This window comes from Drosophila elegans, unplaced genomic scaffold (genome assembly GCF_018152505.1).
Source record: "Drosophila elegans isolate 14027-0461.03 unplaced genomic scaffold, ASM1815250v1 contig_208, whole genome shotgun sequence".
NCBI lineage: Eukaryota > Metazoa > Arthropoda > Insecta > Diptera > Drosophilidae > Drosophila > Drosophila elegans.
In genome coordinates this window covers 23451382-23470194 of record NW_024545578.1, presented here as the reverse complement: position 1 = coordinate 23470194, position 18813 = coordinate 23451382, and the positions used below count along the sequence as shown (strand labels likewise).

The following is an 18813-nucleotide window of genomic DNA, read 5'->3' as shown; positions in this document are numbered from 1 at the left end:
AAAATAGTAATTAATATTAACTATTTAAAATTCGCTTTCTATGCAATTGTATTAAAACAATTAAGTTTCCAATCAATTTTTCAATGACATGTTTTTCCCATTGACTTATTATTAGGTGGTGTACAATTTTAAATAGAATATTCTGTTATTTTGTAAAAGTTCCTTTTCTCTGATTTGTTTGTTTCATATTTGGAGTATAGTACTAACACGGAACGTATGTCTTTCACTTTCAGTCTAAGTAGTTTATGTTCGTTAATTTGAAAATCTGAAAACTAAACATTTTCATTACAATTAGTAACAAAAAAAAGAATAAAATCTTACATTTTAGCAGTTCTTTTAATATGCTATAATAATAAAATAAAGGTTACAAATAGATTCGGTAAATGATGAGGCGAAATTAATTTCATAACAAAACTCTAATTTTGCCGAATAATAAATAATGTTTTAAATGATATATGAGCTAATATACCGGTACGCTGCACAAATACCCTCCATTAAAAATCACAGCCAGTGGCAACATTGTAGTCGCGGTTCGGTTCGGACATCCAGACAGTCGGTCGCACAGCTGATTTCGGTTCTCGAGAGGCCGAACCTGTTATATTGGACTGTGTTATGGAATATGGAATACACTTGTGTATATGGAGTGCAACCTACCTCACGGATCGTACACACACACACAAACACTCCCGCTCTCACGCACACACTCAAGTAGCCCACTGCTCACGCATTGCGCCCAGCTGCTCGTGTTGTTGTTGCTGCTGCTGCTGCTGCTGTAATGTGTTGCATAAATTTGCCACAAGTAAACATTTCAATAAGCCTTGAGGCATTGTTTCTTGGCAAACTTTCATTGAGATTCTATATGCGAAAAAAAAGAATACGAGCACACATGGGTTCTTATCAGCAGCATGGGGAATTCGAAGATGTGGAGGGAGGAGCAGGACAGGAGGGGAGGGGGTACACAGAGAGCGAGAGTGATCGGCGCTATCAATACAGTCCCAATTCTTTAACTTGAATTTGCGAATTTTCTCAAATTTAATAATGAAGTTAGGATAGGTAAACATTTCTTTACGTTCTGCTATAAAGTGATGTTTTAAAAGCTATTAACCAACTCCGTAGTTTAAAACAAATTTAAGTTACATAAAAGAGTTCAAAATAGCATATCGACATTTCAAAAACCTTAAGCTTTATAATTTATAAATTTAAAAAAAAATAGAAATGCTCTAACATTATTTTTTCAAACTCATCGAATAAAAAATGTTGTCTAAAATTAAAATGATTTAATATTCTACAACAAAGGTTAAATCAAGTCTTCCGACCTTAAAGTACTTATCCTTATTTTTGTGAAAATTGTTGCATACTCTTTGGCTTCAAACCCAAATGGCCTTGTGATAAATAAGAAATGGTGTTTGGGAATGGGAATTTAAATAACAAAAGTTTTTTCCTCAAATCGGAAATCGTTTATAAAAATTATAGATATATATTTAAATGCTTCTTTGCATATGCTAGAACAGTAGGAGCCTCGGTAGATTGATTTTTATAGGCGACAGATGGTGGTTCGAGTTATGGATGATCGACTGTGAACCTCTCACACGGTGAAAACCTCGGGGAACCCGAAGAGAGGCGGCAGCAGGCACGAAGAACCTTACTCACTGAAAACGGATTCGAACAGCTGGTCGAGATTGGGCTGAGATCGACCGATCGATCGATCGGATCGCATAGCTGGATCGATCGGTGAAGCACTTGTTGCGTGGTTGGTGGTTCTCCATTAAATCGCCTCCCATCGTGAGTGCCGATCGTCATGTGAGAGTGTGTGCGTGTGTGCGTGGAGTGCCGAGTGATCGTGTGATCGTGTGCTGGTGTGCTGGTGTGTGTGTGTGTGTGTGTGCGTTGGGCTCGGCTCAGCATTTCCCCCATTCAAAAAAACGGAGCGATTCAGTCTTTGACTAAGCGTCGCAGTTGTCGCAACCAAGAGACGCCACCAGGGATCGCGGAGGAGATCGTAGGTCTGGGATTCGGTTGCGGGCGCAGTCAATCCGGAATAGTGTGTCGACGGCTTAAGTCCATTATTGTGTTTACCATATCTACATTGCTAGAACATTAAACGGATCATAATCGACCAACGAAAACAACAGAGTCCAAGAGTGCAATGTCTGTCTGTGATTAGAAGTTTCTATTGTTGTCCTCACACCATAAACGACGATTAAAGCTCTCAATAATAACAACAATAAATGTGCAATGTAACAGGCAGAAGTGATGCAACGTCAAAATAAGTTTAAAATATTTGCAAAGTGATAATCAAAGCATTATGTATGCAATGCTTTTTAAAATGCCTACAAGTCGGACCTAGCCTGCAGGGGATCTAAACTTATTAGACTGAAAAGGAAAACACATTAAAGTGGTAAGTAATGAAAATAGGTCGTAACGACGTGTTTTAGGTTCTCCGAAGATTGGTTTTCTTCATGAATTTGTATTATTGTTTGAATTAGTTTGATTGTTTGATTAGTACTGATTGATATACAAAATAAATAATTGATTTAAAAAAAAGTATGTTACCAGCTAACATATTTTTCATTTAAATAAAAATAAAATGGAAACGATTTGATTAAGCTAATCATGGTCATGTAAAGTCATTATTTATTTAAAATAATTATTAAAGTTGGCTTAAAATATATCCCCTGAATTTATTGTCCATAAAAAAAAGGAGTTTTTTCGCCAATTCCATTCTAAATTCTCTTATTTGTACCGGTCCCCATAGAACTTTTCAAACTCATTTAATTTCTTCTCACATTCACATTTCCAAAGAATGTTAATTGAATATATTAAATATTTATACAACCGCAGCTCAGTTAATCATAAAATGCAATACGATGAAAATAAAAATGAATTGAACTTCAAAAGATATATAAATGAGTGTGCGTGTATAGTATGTATCTTGGAAAATAAATCGTGTTATACTTCGGCAAACAAACGCATTAAATTGCAATTAGCCTCTCAGCCCACCACTTCTCTTCTCACGGCGTGTTGTAGTCATTTTTTGTTTATTTATTAATTTTTCTCCATTATTATTTCATATTTATCAGCGAGCACGAGCGTTTTCAAGTGTAACGCAATAAAAAAATCATTTTTTGATGATTTTCTTTTGTTATCAATTATGTGAGAGAGCTTCAAGTTCATTATCATCATTAAAAAAAAGCGTCATCATCTGGTGGAGATTCGCAGCAGTCGTTTGTTGTTGCTTCATCTGGTTTGGCAAATATCGGAATGTAAATGTATTAAATACCTGGCCAAGTGAATGCCAGTCGATTACGTTTCAAATATTTTTAAACTCTTTGTACAACTTGATTTTTTTTGTCTTTGGCACAAATGTAACGTGCATTGACCGAAAGATTATATTTATTTCGGGTCGTTGTCGATGATGATAAATTTGCTTTTGGGTTGGGCTTTTGCGGGCAGTGGTTCAACGTTTATTGCTTTACCTTATATGTGAAAATGAATATACATACTTAAATCCATGTAGATTATAACAATAAATAGTGTATTCAATATTTTTCTTAAAATAGAGTTCTTTAAATGTTTGCTTTAACAACTATTTTGTCAGAAAAATTATTAAGTTTACAATATGATTTAACTGGAATATATAGATAACAAACAAAATTTACAAATTTTAAAATGCTGTTCAAACAATTTGGATGGCTCAGATTCACTGTACACAGGTCGCATTATCCAAGTATTATAAAAATAAATTTATTCTTACATAAAACTCCACGCGAATTTCACGCAATTTTATGGCATTCCGCGACATGTTCTGCGATCATGTTTCACCTTCCTTTTTCGATTGGATTTCGATCGATTTTGACAAAGTTTGCTGAGGCATCAGGAATGAATGTCTTGTGTTAAGCTCTGCATTTGGCGTCAGACTGTCCACTGGCACCCAAAGGCAGGATAGAAGAAGAAATTTGAGTTAACACAATAATTAAACGTAAGTGCGACTGGGCCTGCACACGTTGCCAAAATCGACGACAGGCCACAAAATGTGACACAAAAAAAGTAAAAAAAAAATGTACCAATTTTTTTCCTGCTGATTTTTTGCAAAATAAACAAGTTTATGTTTTTGTCACAATCTACATACGTCTATATATGCCGATCGATTCTTAATTCGTTATTTATTCGTGGCTATTTTTATTGGCACATTTTTCACATTTATGCAAATCGTTCCATATCAAGAATCCGCCGAAAAATTGCCCAAAACTTGTCCCGCTGCGCAGTTACAGAAGACCCGAGCTCAGCTCAAACGGTTGACGATCCGCAGAGCCAGACATCAGCAGATTATGTCACTTGTGCCACTCACATTCGTACGCCCATATAGATATGTATATTTATATATATACTTATATATATAGTGCACACGCCAAGACATCGGCCGGGCTTCATGGTCACGGCCACCATCGACAAACGGGAAACTTAGCTTAACAATTTCTTTCCTCGGTCAGCTGTTTCCTACCTCCTTCGCTTGCCAAAAATAAAGAGATAAAAAAAGTGCCCGCCGAGAGAGATATACACTGAAAAAGATGATATGTAAAATAAAGTAGGGAATAAAAAAAACTGTATATTGGTAATTAATATTATTTATTGGAACCCAATTCAATTTTGAGAGAAAAAAATTCATGTTGATCAAAAGTTTTTTAAAAAACACTTTCGTGACACTCTCAGCGTCAACATCCCTTATTTCTAATACCTTGTTATGTGACGAAAAAATATTTTATTTTCGCACCGAATTTTGTGACGAAAAATTGTATCATATGAAATGATATATTTTCAAAAGAAATATAGTTATTTGGCTAATTTTTTATTCTGCGGCTATATACGGTATTTGCCTTCCCCACAACCTCGGTGCGAAGTTTCACTACGTGGACTACCTTTGACAGTGGAAAAAATGAAAAATTTGCAAAAAATTAAAAATTTAACTGTTTAAAAAAGATTTGTCAGTCATTTGCAAAATATTTATTAAATAGTCCAGAGGGGTCATTTGATCTTAATACTTAAATTTCACATCTACCAAATCACCTTTGATTTGTAAAGCATCCGTTTACTCAATACAACCACAAAACCTTAATGATTATACAATTTTGATATGAAACATATGTAAGTGATCTTTAAATCTGCATTATTTTCCGTGTATCCATTATATCGACTTGGCTTTAGTCAGGTTCAACGTACGGACAACGACGAGCCAACGCCAAACGACAAAGTAAGCCTCGCAAATAGAAATAGAGAAATTTTCTCATTAAATTTTTGCCGTTTTGCCCACTCTTGTTGTTGTTGATTCTGCAAAAAGCCTGGTCCAAGCCACGACCAAACTTGCTTTCCGTCCCAGATGCCGCAGAAAATGTTAGAAAGGAATTAGAAGCTGGTTCGGCTAAATAAAAGTGAAAGAACTGGTCACAGATTCAAAATCAGATATATAAAACCGAAATCCAAGAAGCATACATAAGTTTAAGGTAAATTTATAACACACGCTATTAAGGAGTTCAGCTTTGATAATAAAAATAGATAAAAGTAAACAAATAAAAATACTAAGGACCGTCAGGCCCGTCAGTTTAAATTCCGAATAAGCAGCGTCATTCCCGAACCTATAAACTTGAATTTCTTTTATGTCATTTTCGTTGGGGTAAACAAAAAGCGTTAATGACTGCAGAACAAAATAGTCAATAAGAAATAGGTGGAAAAAAATCGAAATTTTTATTTGCGTCTTAACCCAATTAGGTAAGCTGAAGAAATGACGGCCAGAAATTGTGAAATTCCAAGATCAAAACAGAGCGGGGAAGAAAACAAAAATACGAGAAAGAACTTTCCCATCGTTTCTCGTTTTACATAATAATCGCTTATATAATATGCTTTCTACCCACCGCTGGGTGCTTTCTTCTCCTTCTTTTTGGCCTGGAGCTGGGAGCTGGTTTCCAAGCCGGTTTTGGCCAGCTGCTACAGCCACTGCCACCTCTTGCCTTCTTCTAACGCAACTCTAACGATGAGAACGGCGTGGAGTTGTGAGTCGCGAGTGGATCCCATCTGCATATTAATCAGAGAGTGAGCCGGAGAATGGGGCCGGAGCAGAGGAGAATTCGCAAGAACTCTTATTAAAAAGCGAGTTTGTGTTTTTGTTGTTCTAAGCACGTTGAAAAAGTGAGAAGCGCATAGAACGGCGCACGCGTCGCGCTGAGAAGCGATCTCATGATGAGATGAGGAAGTGATTAAGCCCCAAGAAGGAAGTGCTCGCCTCAGATGTCTGTGATTTGTATTTCCAGTTTATTTTCTTCTTTCTGTTCTCTATTTTTGCACAGGCCTATCGGCCCGCGAATTTGCATTAATGGATGGATTTGCCACACCTACCCAGCCGAATCTCACGCACATCGCCATGCGAGTGGCCTCACGTAGATAAAGACATTACTTACCTGGGCCCGAAGAATTCTTATCTGGCCCATGCTGATTCTTTTGCAAATACCATTTTTCGGTAGCCCAAAGTCATCGTGAGGTTTTCTATTCGTATTCCGGATCTATTTGCCAAGCGATCGTGTGGCTGTGCTGTTGTGTGGTTAGGGCAAATATTAGAATCGATCATCTATCGGTGGTTTCTTCATTCTTCCTTTTTTATTTGGCTGGGCTATTCATTAATCACTTGAGCAGGTAACCCCTGAGATTTAAATCGATTTTCGACTTTTTTATTTAGTTTTTTATATCCGGTTGGCAATAGGAAAAGAAGAAAAAGGTTTCTCTAATAAGAAAAGGTCACAAATTCCAGTTAAATGTTTGTCGCCATTGTCTACAGAAAAAAACCCAATAAGAAAGTATTCTATTTTCTTTTTCTTTTAACTCGCTTCGTTTTGATTTTTTAGAAGGTCTATAAAAAGAAATTTTTAGCACCTAATTCTGATATGAATAGGCTTAAAATAGTGTGGGTTAGGGTAGGTCAAGATCTTATGTCGATTCGTTACGATGGCTCAACTTTCGATTGCTTAAATCACGTTCTTGAAAACTATATTTTATTTAAATATATATGTATTTGTTTTTATTTTTTTTCCATTTGAGGATCTTGTCCATTTTTCGTAAGAAAATCAATTAAGCTGTTTATTAATATTAGAAATGAAAATGAGTTAAACAATTTTAAATATTTTAGTAAAGGGTTTGTACCCCAGTCTTGGTAGTGTAGAATTTCTGCTTATATACCAATCTGTGATATCCCCTTTAAACATCGCACTTTATAGACTTTTGCAATCTTGCGAAATTTGCAACACAATCGTTACACAAATTTTTCGGCTATTAACCTTGAACTTTATCACGCTTGCTCGTTATTATCTTATCTGGTGTGAAAACCCATAAAGCTTGTTGCCTTTCTGCTAGACATTTGCCTTGCAGAATAGCCAAAAACCAGAGAACCAAGAACCAACCAAGAGCATTGTGTTATATACTGTTGGCAATAATAATGCAAAATCGATGATCAACCCGTGTCTGGGGTGGCAAAAAGGCTATATAAAGGCAAATACAAATTAGTCGACCGGTTGGCATCGAGTCGAAACGAAAGGCCACAACTCAATTATAGGCCTAAAGTCGCTTAGGAGAATTAGCATAAGTGCTTCTGAAGTGGATTAAGTCAAGTAAGACACAGAATTCCAATTGCAGCGCCTCATGGTAATGGCCGTGATTTTGTTGCTGGCCCTGGCACTTGTTCTCGGCTGCTACTGCGCTCTCCACCGGCAAAAGTTGGCCGAGATCTATCTGCGGCCGCTCCTGAAGAACACGCCCCTGGAGGACTGCTACCATGCCGCCCCGATCGAGCCGGAAGCGCCCAGGAGGCGGAGGCGTGGCATCTGGGACATCCCAGGACCGCAGAGGGTCCCCTTCCTGGGAACCAAGTGGATATTTCTGCTCTTCTTTCGCCGCTACAAGATGACCAAGCTGCACGAGGTATATGCGGGTAAGACATTATCTAGAAATACCTTAAAATGTACTCTGAAAGATTCAAGTGACCAATAATTAATAGTTAAAAGACCTAACAATCAATGGTTAAGAATTTGATTTGGTTTAAATACTTATTGTTTTATAAACCTAATTCCATTTTACAGATACAAATTTAAAACAACATTAAACAGTTTTAAAAATACTACATGTTCTTTGAAGACTTTCGAGTACTGTGACTTTCCCTACATTTAAAAACGCTTGTAAAATGTTTCCTATTAAAAATAATTGTATTTATAGATAAAAATTTAAAACAACATTAAAAAGTTTTAAACATACTAATTGTTCTTTGAAGGCTTCAAGTACTGTGTTTTTCCTACCATTTAAAAACGTTTCCTATTGAAATAAAATTGTATCTGATCTTAAAACGAAAAGTAGTTCTAAAGTCAAACAAATTAAAATGTGAATCAATTTTTGAAACTCAATAGAAATAATGGTTTTGACTATTTTTTCTTAACAAATTCAGAATTAATTGAACAAAGTTAAACATTTTTAAATAAAAATTTAAATACGGTAAAATTACATGTCTTTAATAGCCACGCTTTAGAGTTTACAAAAATGTTTGGAACAATATATTTAAAAGTCAGAGAGATGCAATTGACTAAATTGTTAAACAACTTTTAAAACTTAAATCCATTTGCCTATGATAAAGGTTCAAAAAATACAGAAATACTATTTTTGTTTCGAGGAGCGTTTTTGCAAAATGCTGACCTGTTTTCTTGCTTGCCAAATTAAAATTCAGCACACCGCAATGTATATATAAATTTAAAATTTTGTCAGCTTTAAGTCTGACTAACTTGCTCCCCGCTTTAAACTCCAGATCTCAACAGGCAATATGGTGACATAGTGCTGGAGGTCATGCCCTCCAATGTCCCCATTGTCCACCTGTACAACCGCGAGGATCTGGAGAAGGTGCTGAAGTACCCCAGCAAGTACCCATTCCGACCGCCCACCGAGATCATCGTGATGTACCGCCAGTCGCGACCGGATCGCTACGCCAGTGTGGGGATTGTGAACGAGCAGGGACCGATGTGGCAGCGCCTGCGATCCTCCCTGACCTCCAGCATCACTTCTCCCAGGGTGCTGCAGAACTTCCTGCCCGCCCTGAATGCGGTTTGTGATGACTTCATCGAACTTCTGCGATCTAGGCGGGATCCCGGAACCCTGGTGGTTCCGAATTTCGAGGAGCTGGCCAATCTGATGGGCCTGGAGGCCGTGTGCACCCTGATGCTGGGCAGGAGAATGGGTTTCCTGGCTGTCGACACCCAACAGCCGCAGAAGATCAGCCAGCTGGCGGCTGCTGTTAAACAGCTCTTCATCTCCCAAAGGGACTCGTACTACGGCCTGGGTCTGTGGAAATACTTCCCAACCAAAACCTACAGGGACTTCGCCCGGGCCGAGGACTTGATCTATGAGTAGGTACACAGCTATCTTGGTCGCCCATTCTATTCCCATCTAACTCAATTCGCCCCCCAACCAGTGTGATCTCCGAGATCATCGATCTCGAGCTGGAGGAGCTCAAGAAATCGGCTGCATGCGAGGACGACGAGGCTGCTGGGCTGCGAAGTATTTTTCTTAATATTCTGGAGCTCAAGGATCTGGATATTAGAGACAAGAAGTCGGCCATTATCGACTTTATAGCTGCAGGCATAGAAACGGTGGGAGCTTGCCTGCATTTCACATCGATTTTCCCTCAAATAATTTTGATTTTTTAGTTAGCCAACACCTTGCTGTTCGTGCTGAGTTCCGTTACTGGGGATGCTGGGGCCATGCCGCGCATTCTGAGTGAGTTCTGCGAGTACCGGGACACCAATATCCTGCAGGATGCTCTAACGAATGCCACATACACGAAGGCCTGCATACAGGAGTCCTACAGACTGAGGCCCACGGCCTTTTGTCTGGCCAGGATACTCGAGGAGGACATGGAGCTTTCGGGTTACTCGCTGAACGCAGGGGTGAGTTAAGCAGCTTTAACATATACAGATCTAAATAAAATGTAATTCCTGATACAACTCTTAAAAGTATGTAATTATTAAAAATTTCTCAATTTACCAAAAAATATTCTTGCGCTATTTTGACACCGATAAAAAAGTGGAATCGTAAAAATAAATATCTTAAATATTGAATTATAATATTAGATACAGATGCATACACATGCTTAATAACTTGTTTGGTTCAATATTAAAATATCTTAATTAATGTGGAAAATATTATATTTAAAAGTGCATTTCCGAAAAACTGACAAACTTAAACTTTAAAAAAATAAAATAATTGTAAAATCAATTCGAATATACTTGAGGATTGAATTGAGCACATATTTTTTGCCAGTGAAGAAGATTAAATAATTTTAAGTGTTTAATGTTTGTATGCTAAAGCAAATACTTAATTGCTTCTGGGGAATATAAACCTTATTAAAAAACATAATAATTTATTAAATTAGCTTTACTGTTAAATATTTTTATCCTAAATCAAAACAAACCTCAATATTTCTGATTGATTTATTTCTGATCCTCAGACCGTAGTGCTCTGTCAGAACATGATCGCGTGTCACAAGGACAGCAACTTCCAGAAGGCCAAGCAATTTACTCCGGAACGTTGGATCGATCCTGCCACGGAGAATTTCACGGTGAATGTGGACAGTGCCAGTATTGTGGTGCCCTTTGGAGTGGGTAGGAGATCGTGTCCGGGAAAGCGGTTTGTTGAAATGGAGGTGGTGCTGCTGCTAGCTAAGGTGAGTATGGGCTATATCCTGATGTATGATCAGAAAGTATCACTAAGTAAACCCCCCCCTTTACCAGATGGTCCTGGCCTTCGATGTGAGTTTCGTTAAGCCCCTGGAAACGGAGTTCGAGTTCTTGCTGGCTCCGAAAACTCCGCTTAGTCTGAAACTCAGCGATCGGGTCTTCTAATCGTTTGTGAAATGGAAAAACGAGCCCCAAACACTGCCTATTCTCAGGCGTTTTGTATCAAATACAACTAAAATAGCTAAGAACTGAACCATTAAGTGAAATTAATGTAAAACTAATGCTAGGACTCTACACATATCTATATATATATCCAATATCCCTGATGAGCCAGCATCAGCAGCCTAGTCCTGTGAAGAAATAAAAAGAAGAGCAAAACCAAGCAATATAATTTTACAAACATATGCTGACTGGATGTAGTATAGATATAAATGTACATACAAATTTCATGTTTTGTTGTAATTACTTATTTAAAGCTCTTTCTTCTAGTTATAGTTAGTTTTATCGCATAAGTAGCAGCAATTGTTTTTAATGTTTTGTAAACGGAAAGACTGTGTTTAAGTTTGGTTTTCCACTATTTTAACCATTTTTACATATTTTCTGTAAATAGTTTCGCTTATTTACCACTTAAAACGTGTACAGTTTAGTTTTATTCGTATTTATTCAAGTGTTTCTACTGCCTGCGTTTTTTATTTTTCTCTATATCTGTGAATATTTTGTTAAAAAAAAATTGTATTCAAATGAAATGAATGGAAATTAAACAAAATAACTGAAAAGTTACAAACAATTTGTGATATGTCTGTTTTTTTGTGGAAATTTTACAAATCTTTAAAATAACTAAATTCTTTTTGCAGCAATTATCTAGTTTTTAAATTGGTTTTTCCCAAACTAAATTTATTTTTTTACTCATTTTAATCTTGTACTTTGAAAAATTACCTTTTGAAATGCTTTTTAATCTGGTTTATGTCCCTGCTATAAGGGGTTTTTCATAAAAGCTCTGAACAGTCGCTTCCTTCAAAGCCGAGAATTTTTCAAAAATATTATACATCAGTAATTTATCACCAAAATACTCAACCAAGCATTTAAAGTTTAAACAAAGCCCGAAATTAGTTGCTTTATTTGCAAGACATGCAGGTGTTAATTTGTAAGCCGCCATAATATTATTCAATATTTGACCAGCATTCAAAAACATTTGACTTGGCTCGAACACGTTTTAAGCGTGTCAAACGCTCTCTTCGAGGTTCTCTTAAGTCCATTGGCCTTCTCTTAGCCTGCTGGTTCTCTGCTTCTTGGGGCTGTGGCCCAAGAGCTCGATTGGCGGGCTTTGGAACGGTTTTGGATTCGGTTTTGGGTTCAGGTTACAACAGTTGTCGTTGGCGTGTCGTCGGTTTCAGAGCGTTTCGAAAACTCAATTTGTGCTCTAAGTCGCAGTTAACACTGAATCCAAATAACTATCTAGCGCGCGCGTGAACAAATTCATTCACCTTTTTGTGCATTTAGTGTGAGATATAACTAAAAAGCTAACCCAAAAAACATTTGGCTGCACTTGTGTTCCGCACCTCTCTGCAAACACTCAACGAAAATTTGAAAAATGTAATACAGTAACCAAACAGTAACTTAATTCTGAGTAAATCTTAAAACCAGTTTGTCGTTTGCTCGGCAGTAACTAATTTTTAGAAGATTTGAAAATGCACTAAACATAGAAACACACATACAAAAATGAAGTATTTTCAGCTTCCGTCGCAGTTTCGATTCTGCCCCGAAGATCTCTCGTTTCAATGGAGTCTGTGAGATCGGAGGGCCCCACCCAGAGCTAATTGTACAATAAACACAGATACAACAACTACATCAGCAAGACGATCGCAGCACTTTGTTGTTATTGTTAGACATGCTAATTTTGCACAATTTATACACACAGAACAAAAACAACAATAACAACACTGGCTAACACAAATTAGTTTGTTTAACGTGACTCACAGACGGTTTTCTCACCATCAACGCCGCCCCTCCCCTTTGATGCAGCTCTAATTAGGTGACAAATACTTGGGTTTATGCAACGACAGATTGTTTACTCAACTGGGCTTTAAAGCAATTATATAGAACATGAAATATTCACATTTACACAATATTGTTTTACAAATTTTGAAGGAATTATAAAATTATTTCTGTACCTATCAAAAGTTCCTGTCCAGCCACGACATGAGTTATAGTTAAATAATTCATTGAAAGAGCCTAAAATTTGATTGTTTTGTTGTAGTGAAAACTTATACCTCTCACTTTTTAAATTCGATGTATGATTTCTAAACTTAAAATGCTCAAAACTATTTTGATTTTTATCAAAAGTCTGCCAAAATGAATGTGATAATCGTAAATGCTGTTTATATTAACACTCAATTACATGTTTCACGCGCAGGTGTTTCCCTTTTGGGAACTGAACCCTTTCAATCCAATACCAATATCCTTTATAGACACTGACCTTCAATGACAAGCCCGACGCGAAACAATGACAAAAGAACTCAGTGCCAGTAACCCCAGTATACCAATGGTAAATCCCGACGACCCTTAGCCAATTGCTTTGGCATTGAATTTGCAAGCAACCCCCAAAGGAGCCACCGGAAAACTCCCCCAACAGCCAACCTCCCCCATAAATCCCCACCCATTCCGCCCATATCCCGAAACGTTGCATGTTTAGGGCTAAAACAACGTCCAAGCTAGAAGTTATAAGTGGAGTGGGACTGAGTAAGGTAAAAGCAAACACAGTAGCAACTATTGGCAAGAACATGGAAAACAATTGCAAAAAAATGCAGGCAGTTGAATTGTCAGACTTCGCGATACCCTTTAAAATGATTTGAAAAGTGCAATAAGCTTAATAAAGTTTGAATGATATATGTTAGGGAAGTGAGTAAGGATATTTTATAAGGAGAATATATAACTTCTTAAAAAGTTTATAATAGTATAGCCAAACTTAAAATCTACTAAAACTTCTATGAAACTTTATATAAATTAAATTGTATTCAGATGATTTTTACTTTTAAGCTTTACTCCATTTTAAAATTTAAATAAGAACTATTGAGTAATTTACACATTATTTTTTCCATTAGAAAGCTAAACTTAATGACTTCGAGTCATAAACTTGTCTAAAGCGGTATCTCTTATCAAAGCATCATAAAATATTTTGTTTATAATAAGCTAGAAATTATTTTAAATTAAGTGACTGATGTCTTTTAAAGTTCTATTTCAATTTAACACAGAATAGTTACGGGTTAAAGTAAGATGTATATACCTTAACATAAGAAATACCCTTGTTTGGAAAATGCAGCTGGGAAATCGCGAACTGCCCTTCGGCGGCAGAGAAAACTAAGGCGATGACCAAGTACAGTAGGCGCCTTATACATATATGTATGCATTTGAGGTGGCTCTGCCCTCTCACTCCCCCATTGGCCGTCTCTCTTTCTCTTGCAACCAGTTTGCAGTTGTGCATATCAATGCAAGTGTGAGGGGGAGGCAGAGCGCCCGGGGGGTGGAGCAAAAGGGGGCGGCAGGGGCTGAAAACAAGTTTTGTTGCATTTTTCAATTGCCCAAGTTGGCTCCGATCGAAAGATGAGAGATAGTTCTCTTTGGATCTCGGGCTTTCAGGAAATTGCAAATGAGACTTAATTAGGCAAACCATGTTGGTTAATGGCTTGGCCAAATTCCTTGAATAGAATCAGAAGCCAAGAACCAAAACAAAACGGAGAATCGAGAATCGAGAACAACAACAAGTCATTGACCCATAACTCAGACCAGTTATAGGGCTGCTTGCAAGAAGGCAAATAAAACAAAAGGCATTTTTGAGCCTGAAAGCGAAACGAGGTTAATTCACAGTGCTGGTCGCAAAGTTGTGCCTACCTTTGCGAGAAAATATCCTCTCCGCTGGCAACACGCAATACGCAGGTGTGGCAGGTAGTCGTCCTCTCTTAGCTTCACTCTGCATCTCTTCAAGTCAAGTTCTCTTAGTTTCTGAAACAAGTTTTCTTGGCCAACACGATTTGTTTACCTTTTTTTGTGTTTCGTGGCTTGTTGCGTGTGTTTTGTTTGGTTTCTGCTTTTTGGGCTTTCTTCTAAGCGCAGATGAAGAAAACTTGTTTTTTTTTTTGGTTCAGAGGGGTGTTGTGGGGTGTTCGAGTGTGGGCCAAAACGTGAAGCACTCGTTAGCAATAACACGTAAACAGTTAAGCGCTGGAATTCCAATCTTGGAGAGCCGAAAACCCGAAAACGAGTGAGGAGATTTTTTAAGGAAGAATATGGAGTTTTTAGGCAGTTTGTATTGTACACCCAAAAAAATTCTAATTCTTTAGTTTTAGTAAATGTGTCTTTAAAATCAACTACAGGCGGTATTTAAATATAAGTATAATTCAATACTAAATAATGTAACCTTTATACTTCTAATTTTAATTTCTATATATATACCCAAGAGTCTAAAACAGAAGTCTAAGGCCTTATTTTTAAGCCACATAGTTATTAGTTTGATACTTTCATGGTATTAATTTAATACTCATCTTAATGAGAAATTTTTGGGTGTATAACAAACTTTAAAAACGTTTAAATATGAATACTTTTAGCCACCAACAGTTAATCATTTTCTACTTCTAAGAATCTTTAAATATTTATAGATAATTATACAAATTTTCAAAAATTGTAAATTGAAAGTAATGGAGGTATTTTTTTTATATTGATAAAATCACTTTTAAGTAATTTGAGTATTATAAAAATTGTTCAGCTTTTCCCAGAACTTTTAATTAATTATTAGCTAAACGCAATTGCATACCACTGTATTTCTATTAGTGGTAGAGTTCTTTTGCCTATTTGTTATTTATCTTCGCAACCAGAACCTAGACACTAAAATGTTTATTACTCCAAACCCTTACTTTTAGGTAGGGAGTGCCTTCTTTTCTCTCTTTAATTCCCTCTGTAGCTTATACCTTTCTCCCTCCCAATAACTTTTCCCCCTCCTTTTCGCAGTGAAAGTTATGCGTGACCCTTTTTTAGGGTTTGAGTTGAGTTTCCAGTTTCATTTCGAGTTATATATATATTTTTTTTGGTTTTCCACTTGCATTTTAGTTGTGTTTTTTGGGGTTACACATCTCGGGGTTAACTAGCTCAATCCCCTCCCCATTTCCCGCCTTCTCTCTTTTGTTGTGCGTGCCTTTGGCTAATTTGAGCTCTTTGTTTTGTTCTTTGTGTGATGCAATTAGCTTCAATCAATGAGGGGACAGAACCACGGAGCGATTCCATTGTTGGTTATGAAGTGCTTGGAGATCCAGTACACATAGAAAAACTAAAACGAGAACGGAAGCTTACTTAGGCCAACCGAAGTTTTAATACCCCCCTGCATTTATACAAAAAATTAATGAGTACGTTTGACTAGACTATTTCCAATAGGCTAGATTTTGTAACGTGTTCAGCGTGCAGCTATAGTAATATAAAAACATCACATTAGGAAAAACAACAAGAAATGCCCATAATTCTTTAAACTTCTTCTATGGATGCTATAGGTCAAAGTAATCTTGATTAGAGTGCAAATAAAACAAGGGGTTTGTAAGTTTTACGTTAATAACTCTGGCACTGTTCAAACGAAATGCATAACACCGTACGGATAGTAAGGTGATTAAGTGACAGTTATATTTTAGATTTTATAAAAACTAAAGATACTAAAATTAATTAAATTTTTTTAACAGTAAAAAAACAGTGAGAATAAAACATTTCATTCTTCATTCTTTGATCCTTATGCTATACGTATCCTTTACAATTTAATAAAGTATTTTTGATGCATGCTAGATATATCTCAGATAGTAACTGTTTCCAAATGTAATCATTTTGATAGGTATTTTTTTCAGTTTAGAACATTTTATAAAAATATCTAACACTTACAAACAGAATTAAAAAGGTGACAATTGAGCGTCAGAAGACACCCTCTGTCGGTCTGCAGTCATTGGTTAATTTTAATGGAATTATAGATGAAGTGACATCGATTATAGCTGAAATGAAATATGCATAAGACATTTTGTTGCAAACTCACGTAGGCTGCTCGCATTCCCAGCTTGAATTTAGTATGCATCTCGGTACCTTGCGGGTAATATTTCTAAATAGGTATAGCCCCACCCAAAAGTCCCACACACCCAATAGATGAGATCATCGCAGAATGTGCCCTTAATCAATTTGGTCTGCATCTGGATGTGTTTCGTGTGGGAGACCTTCGGCCATCAATTGACACAAATCCACAACAGAACGTAGATTGTTTAGCTATGTTTGTTTGCACGCTCCACCGAACATCCAATAACAAATATCCGATAACCCAGACACGGAGACCAATTATGGTCATTAAACCCAACTTTGCTGAGCACTAAAAAGCCAAAATTAAAGATTCAGTTTCCTCTGTAGGTCGAGAACGCATACGCATACAACAGACTCAGAAAAATGAGTTACTTGCGATCGATAGGTACATATACAACGAATCTTAGTGTCATTCTATCTACGTCCCGAGCAAATGTCAAAGTGCCCAAATTTCCAATTGATTTGTTAGTGTTATTTAATTAATTAATTGTTCAATTGCTTGCTGCAGAAATCTCACGCGTCGAAATGTCGCCCGCTGATGATAACTCATTTGCCACCACCCATGGCAACAAAAAGGCCACCTACACGCTGATATGCATCAAAATTGTGGAGCTGGTGAGTTATTTGGTCATAAACTAAATCCAAAAAATAGTTCGCAGTTTTGCACACACTTAAAATTATAACAATATTAACTTAAGTGGAATAAGTGCTGGCTTTTATACAATATCTATAAATAAGTCACAGAGTCAAAATTCGAAATCTCATTGAAAACATTATTTCCGTATGATTCTTGCACGAAAAAGTTTTTTTCACAGAGGGCCTTTCGGTAATAATTTTAGTTTAATAACTTATTAGTTTTTGTTTTATTACAAAAGCTTGCCTAATTGCTCAGCGGTATTTGTTAATTTAAAGAGTGGAAATCAGGAATTATGAATGATAACCGTGTTAGAAAATATTATAATTTATTTATATCATACACATTGTAAGATAATATATTGTATTTTCTGAAAATCAATCGGCAATAACAAATTTGAAGTATCCGAATTTAATACAAAATAAATAATGGTTTTTATGCCCAACCGGAATACATTTTTTTGTTTTTTTTTTTTAATTTACAATTTAATTTTAAAACTATTTTCTTAGTGCCTGCTTATATGCTGCCTGGGCCTGATCGACGAGCCGGCCACCAACTCCCACCTGCGGGTGTTCATTACGCCCCGTGTGATGGCCCTTTGCTATGTGACCTTTGGTGCGTTGACTATTTACACGGCGATCTACCTGATAATGGCTCTCTTTGGCGATCTGTGAGTACGGAACCGGGGTTAAAAAAAATAATGGTTAAGTATGGTTACTTTACCAACAGGACACCCTGGCGCACGGCTACATTGTGGTCACTGGTGGGCTTCGTCATGTTTGTGGCCGTGACCGCTCTGCTCTTCCGGGATTGGTCCACAACCAAGGACCGCAACTACTGGCACCCGAATATGCATCGTCTGGACCTCGTGATGGCTTCCGCCTCGATTTCCTTGGTCACCTCGTTGGTCTTCCTGCTGGACATTCTCCTCACCATCCGCTTCGGCGTTCACGGCGATCTTGAATGACCTGGACCTGGATGACGAGAAGTTTGGCGAGAAAGAGGCATCCACTCGAGTCTCTCCTAACCGTGGAACCCTAATATTTATGGCTCCAACTTAGTCGTAAGAACCCCGTCACATCCCCGTCTCCCAGCTAATTATAATCCCACGAAAAAAACACACATATGAATTGCCATCATCGAATCGAAAATGTACAAAAACGACGTTCGCGAAGGTTTAAAGTTCTTTACGCATCGGCTGCCCTGTTTTGTTTTTTTTATAAGCCTAATACATCGAGCATCACGAACGTTTTATCTAATCCAATTATTAAGTAAGATCCAACAAATAAATTTTGTACAAGCGAATATTTTCACAAACAAAAAGTTAACTTT

General features: G+C 37.0%; 2 protein-coding genes across 6 annotated transcripts; both read left to right on the top strand.

Annotated features, from left to right (window-relative positions):
* Positions 1 to 1933: 1933 nt before the first annotated feature.
* LOC108143133 (ecdysone 20-monooxygenase) lies at positions 1934 to 11439 on the top strand. Of its 4 annotated transcripts, none has more exons than XM_017267377.2 (7): positions 1934 to 2398; positions 7675 to 7969; positions 8831 to 9425; positions 9491 to 9668; positions 9726 to 9965; positions 10526 to 10741; positions 10809 to 11439. In XM_017267377.2, the coding sequence occupies exons 2-7, from the start codon at positions 7681 to 7683 to the stop codon at positions 10917 to 10919; spliced, it is 1629 nt and encodes a 542-aa protein (XP_017122866.1). In that variant the 5' UTR covers positions 1934 to 2398; positions 7675 to 7680; the 3' UTR covers positions 10920 to 11439. The 4 variants fall into 4 exon arrangements, with proteins under 4 accessions (XP_017122866.1, XP_041564190.1, XP_041564189.1 ...); XM_041708254.1 differs by lacking the exon at positions 1934 to 2398 and adding an exon at positions 7512 to 7530; XM_041708255.1 differs by lacking the exons at positions 1934 to 2398; positions 10526 to 10741; positions 10809 to 11439 and adding an exon at positions 7459 to 7530 and having other exon boundaries at positions 9730 to 9852.
* Positions 11440 to 12107: 668 nt separating this feature from the next.
* Positions 12108 to 18804, top strand: LOC108143243. Of its 2 annotated transcripts, none has more exons than XM_017267543.2 (4): positions 12108 to 12347; positions 17356 to 17462; positions 17991 to 18151; positions 18211 to 18804. In XM_017267543.2, exons 2-4 carry the CDS (start codon positions 17373 to 17375, stop codon positions 18446 to 18448), a joined length of 489 nt encoding a protein of 162 aa, XP_017123032.1. In that variant the 5' UTR covers positions 12108 to 12347; positions 17356 to 17372; the 3' UTR covers positions 18449 to 18804. The 2 variants fall into 2 exon arrangements, with proteins under 2 accessions (XP_017123032.1, XP_017123031.1); XM_017267542.2 differs by lacking the exon at positions 12108 to 12347 and adding an exon at positions 17196 to 17232.
* The last annotated feature ends 9 nt before the right edge of the window (positions 18805 to 18813 follow it).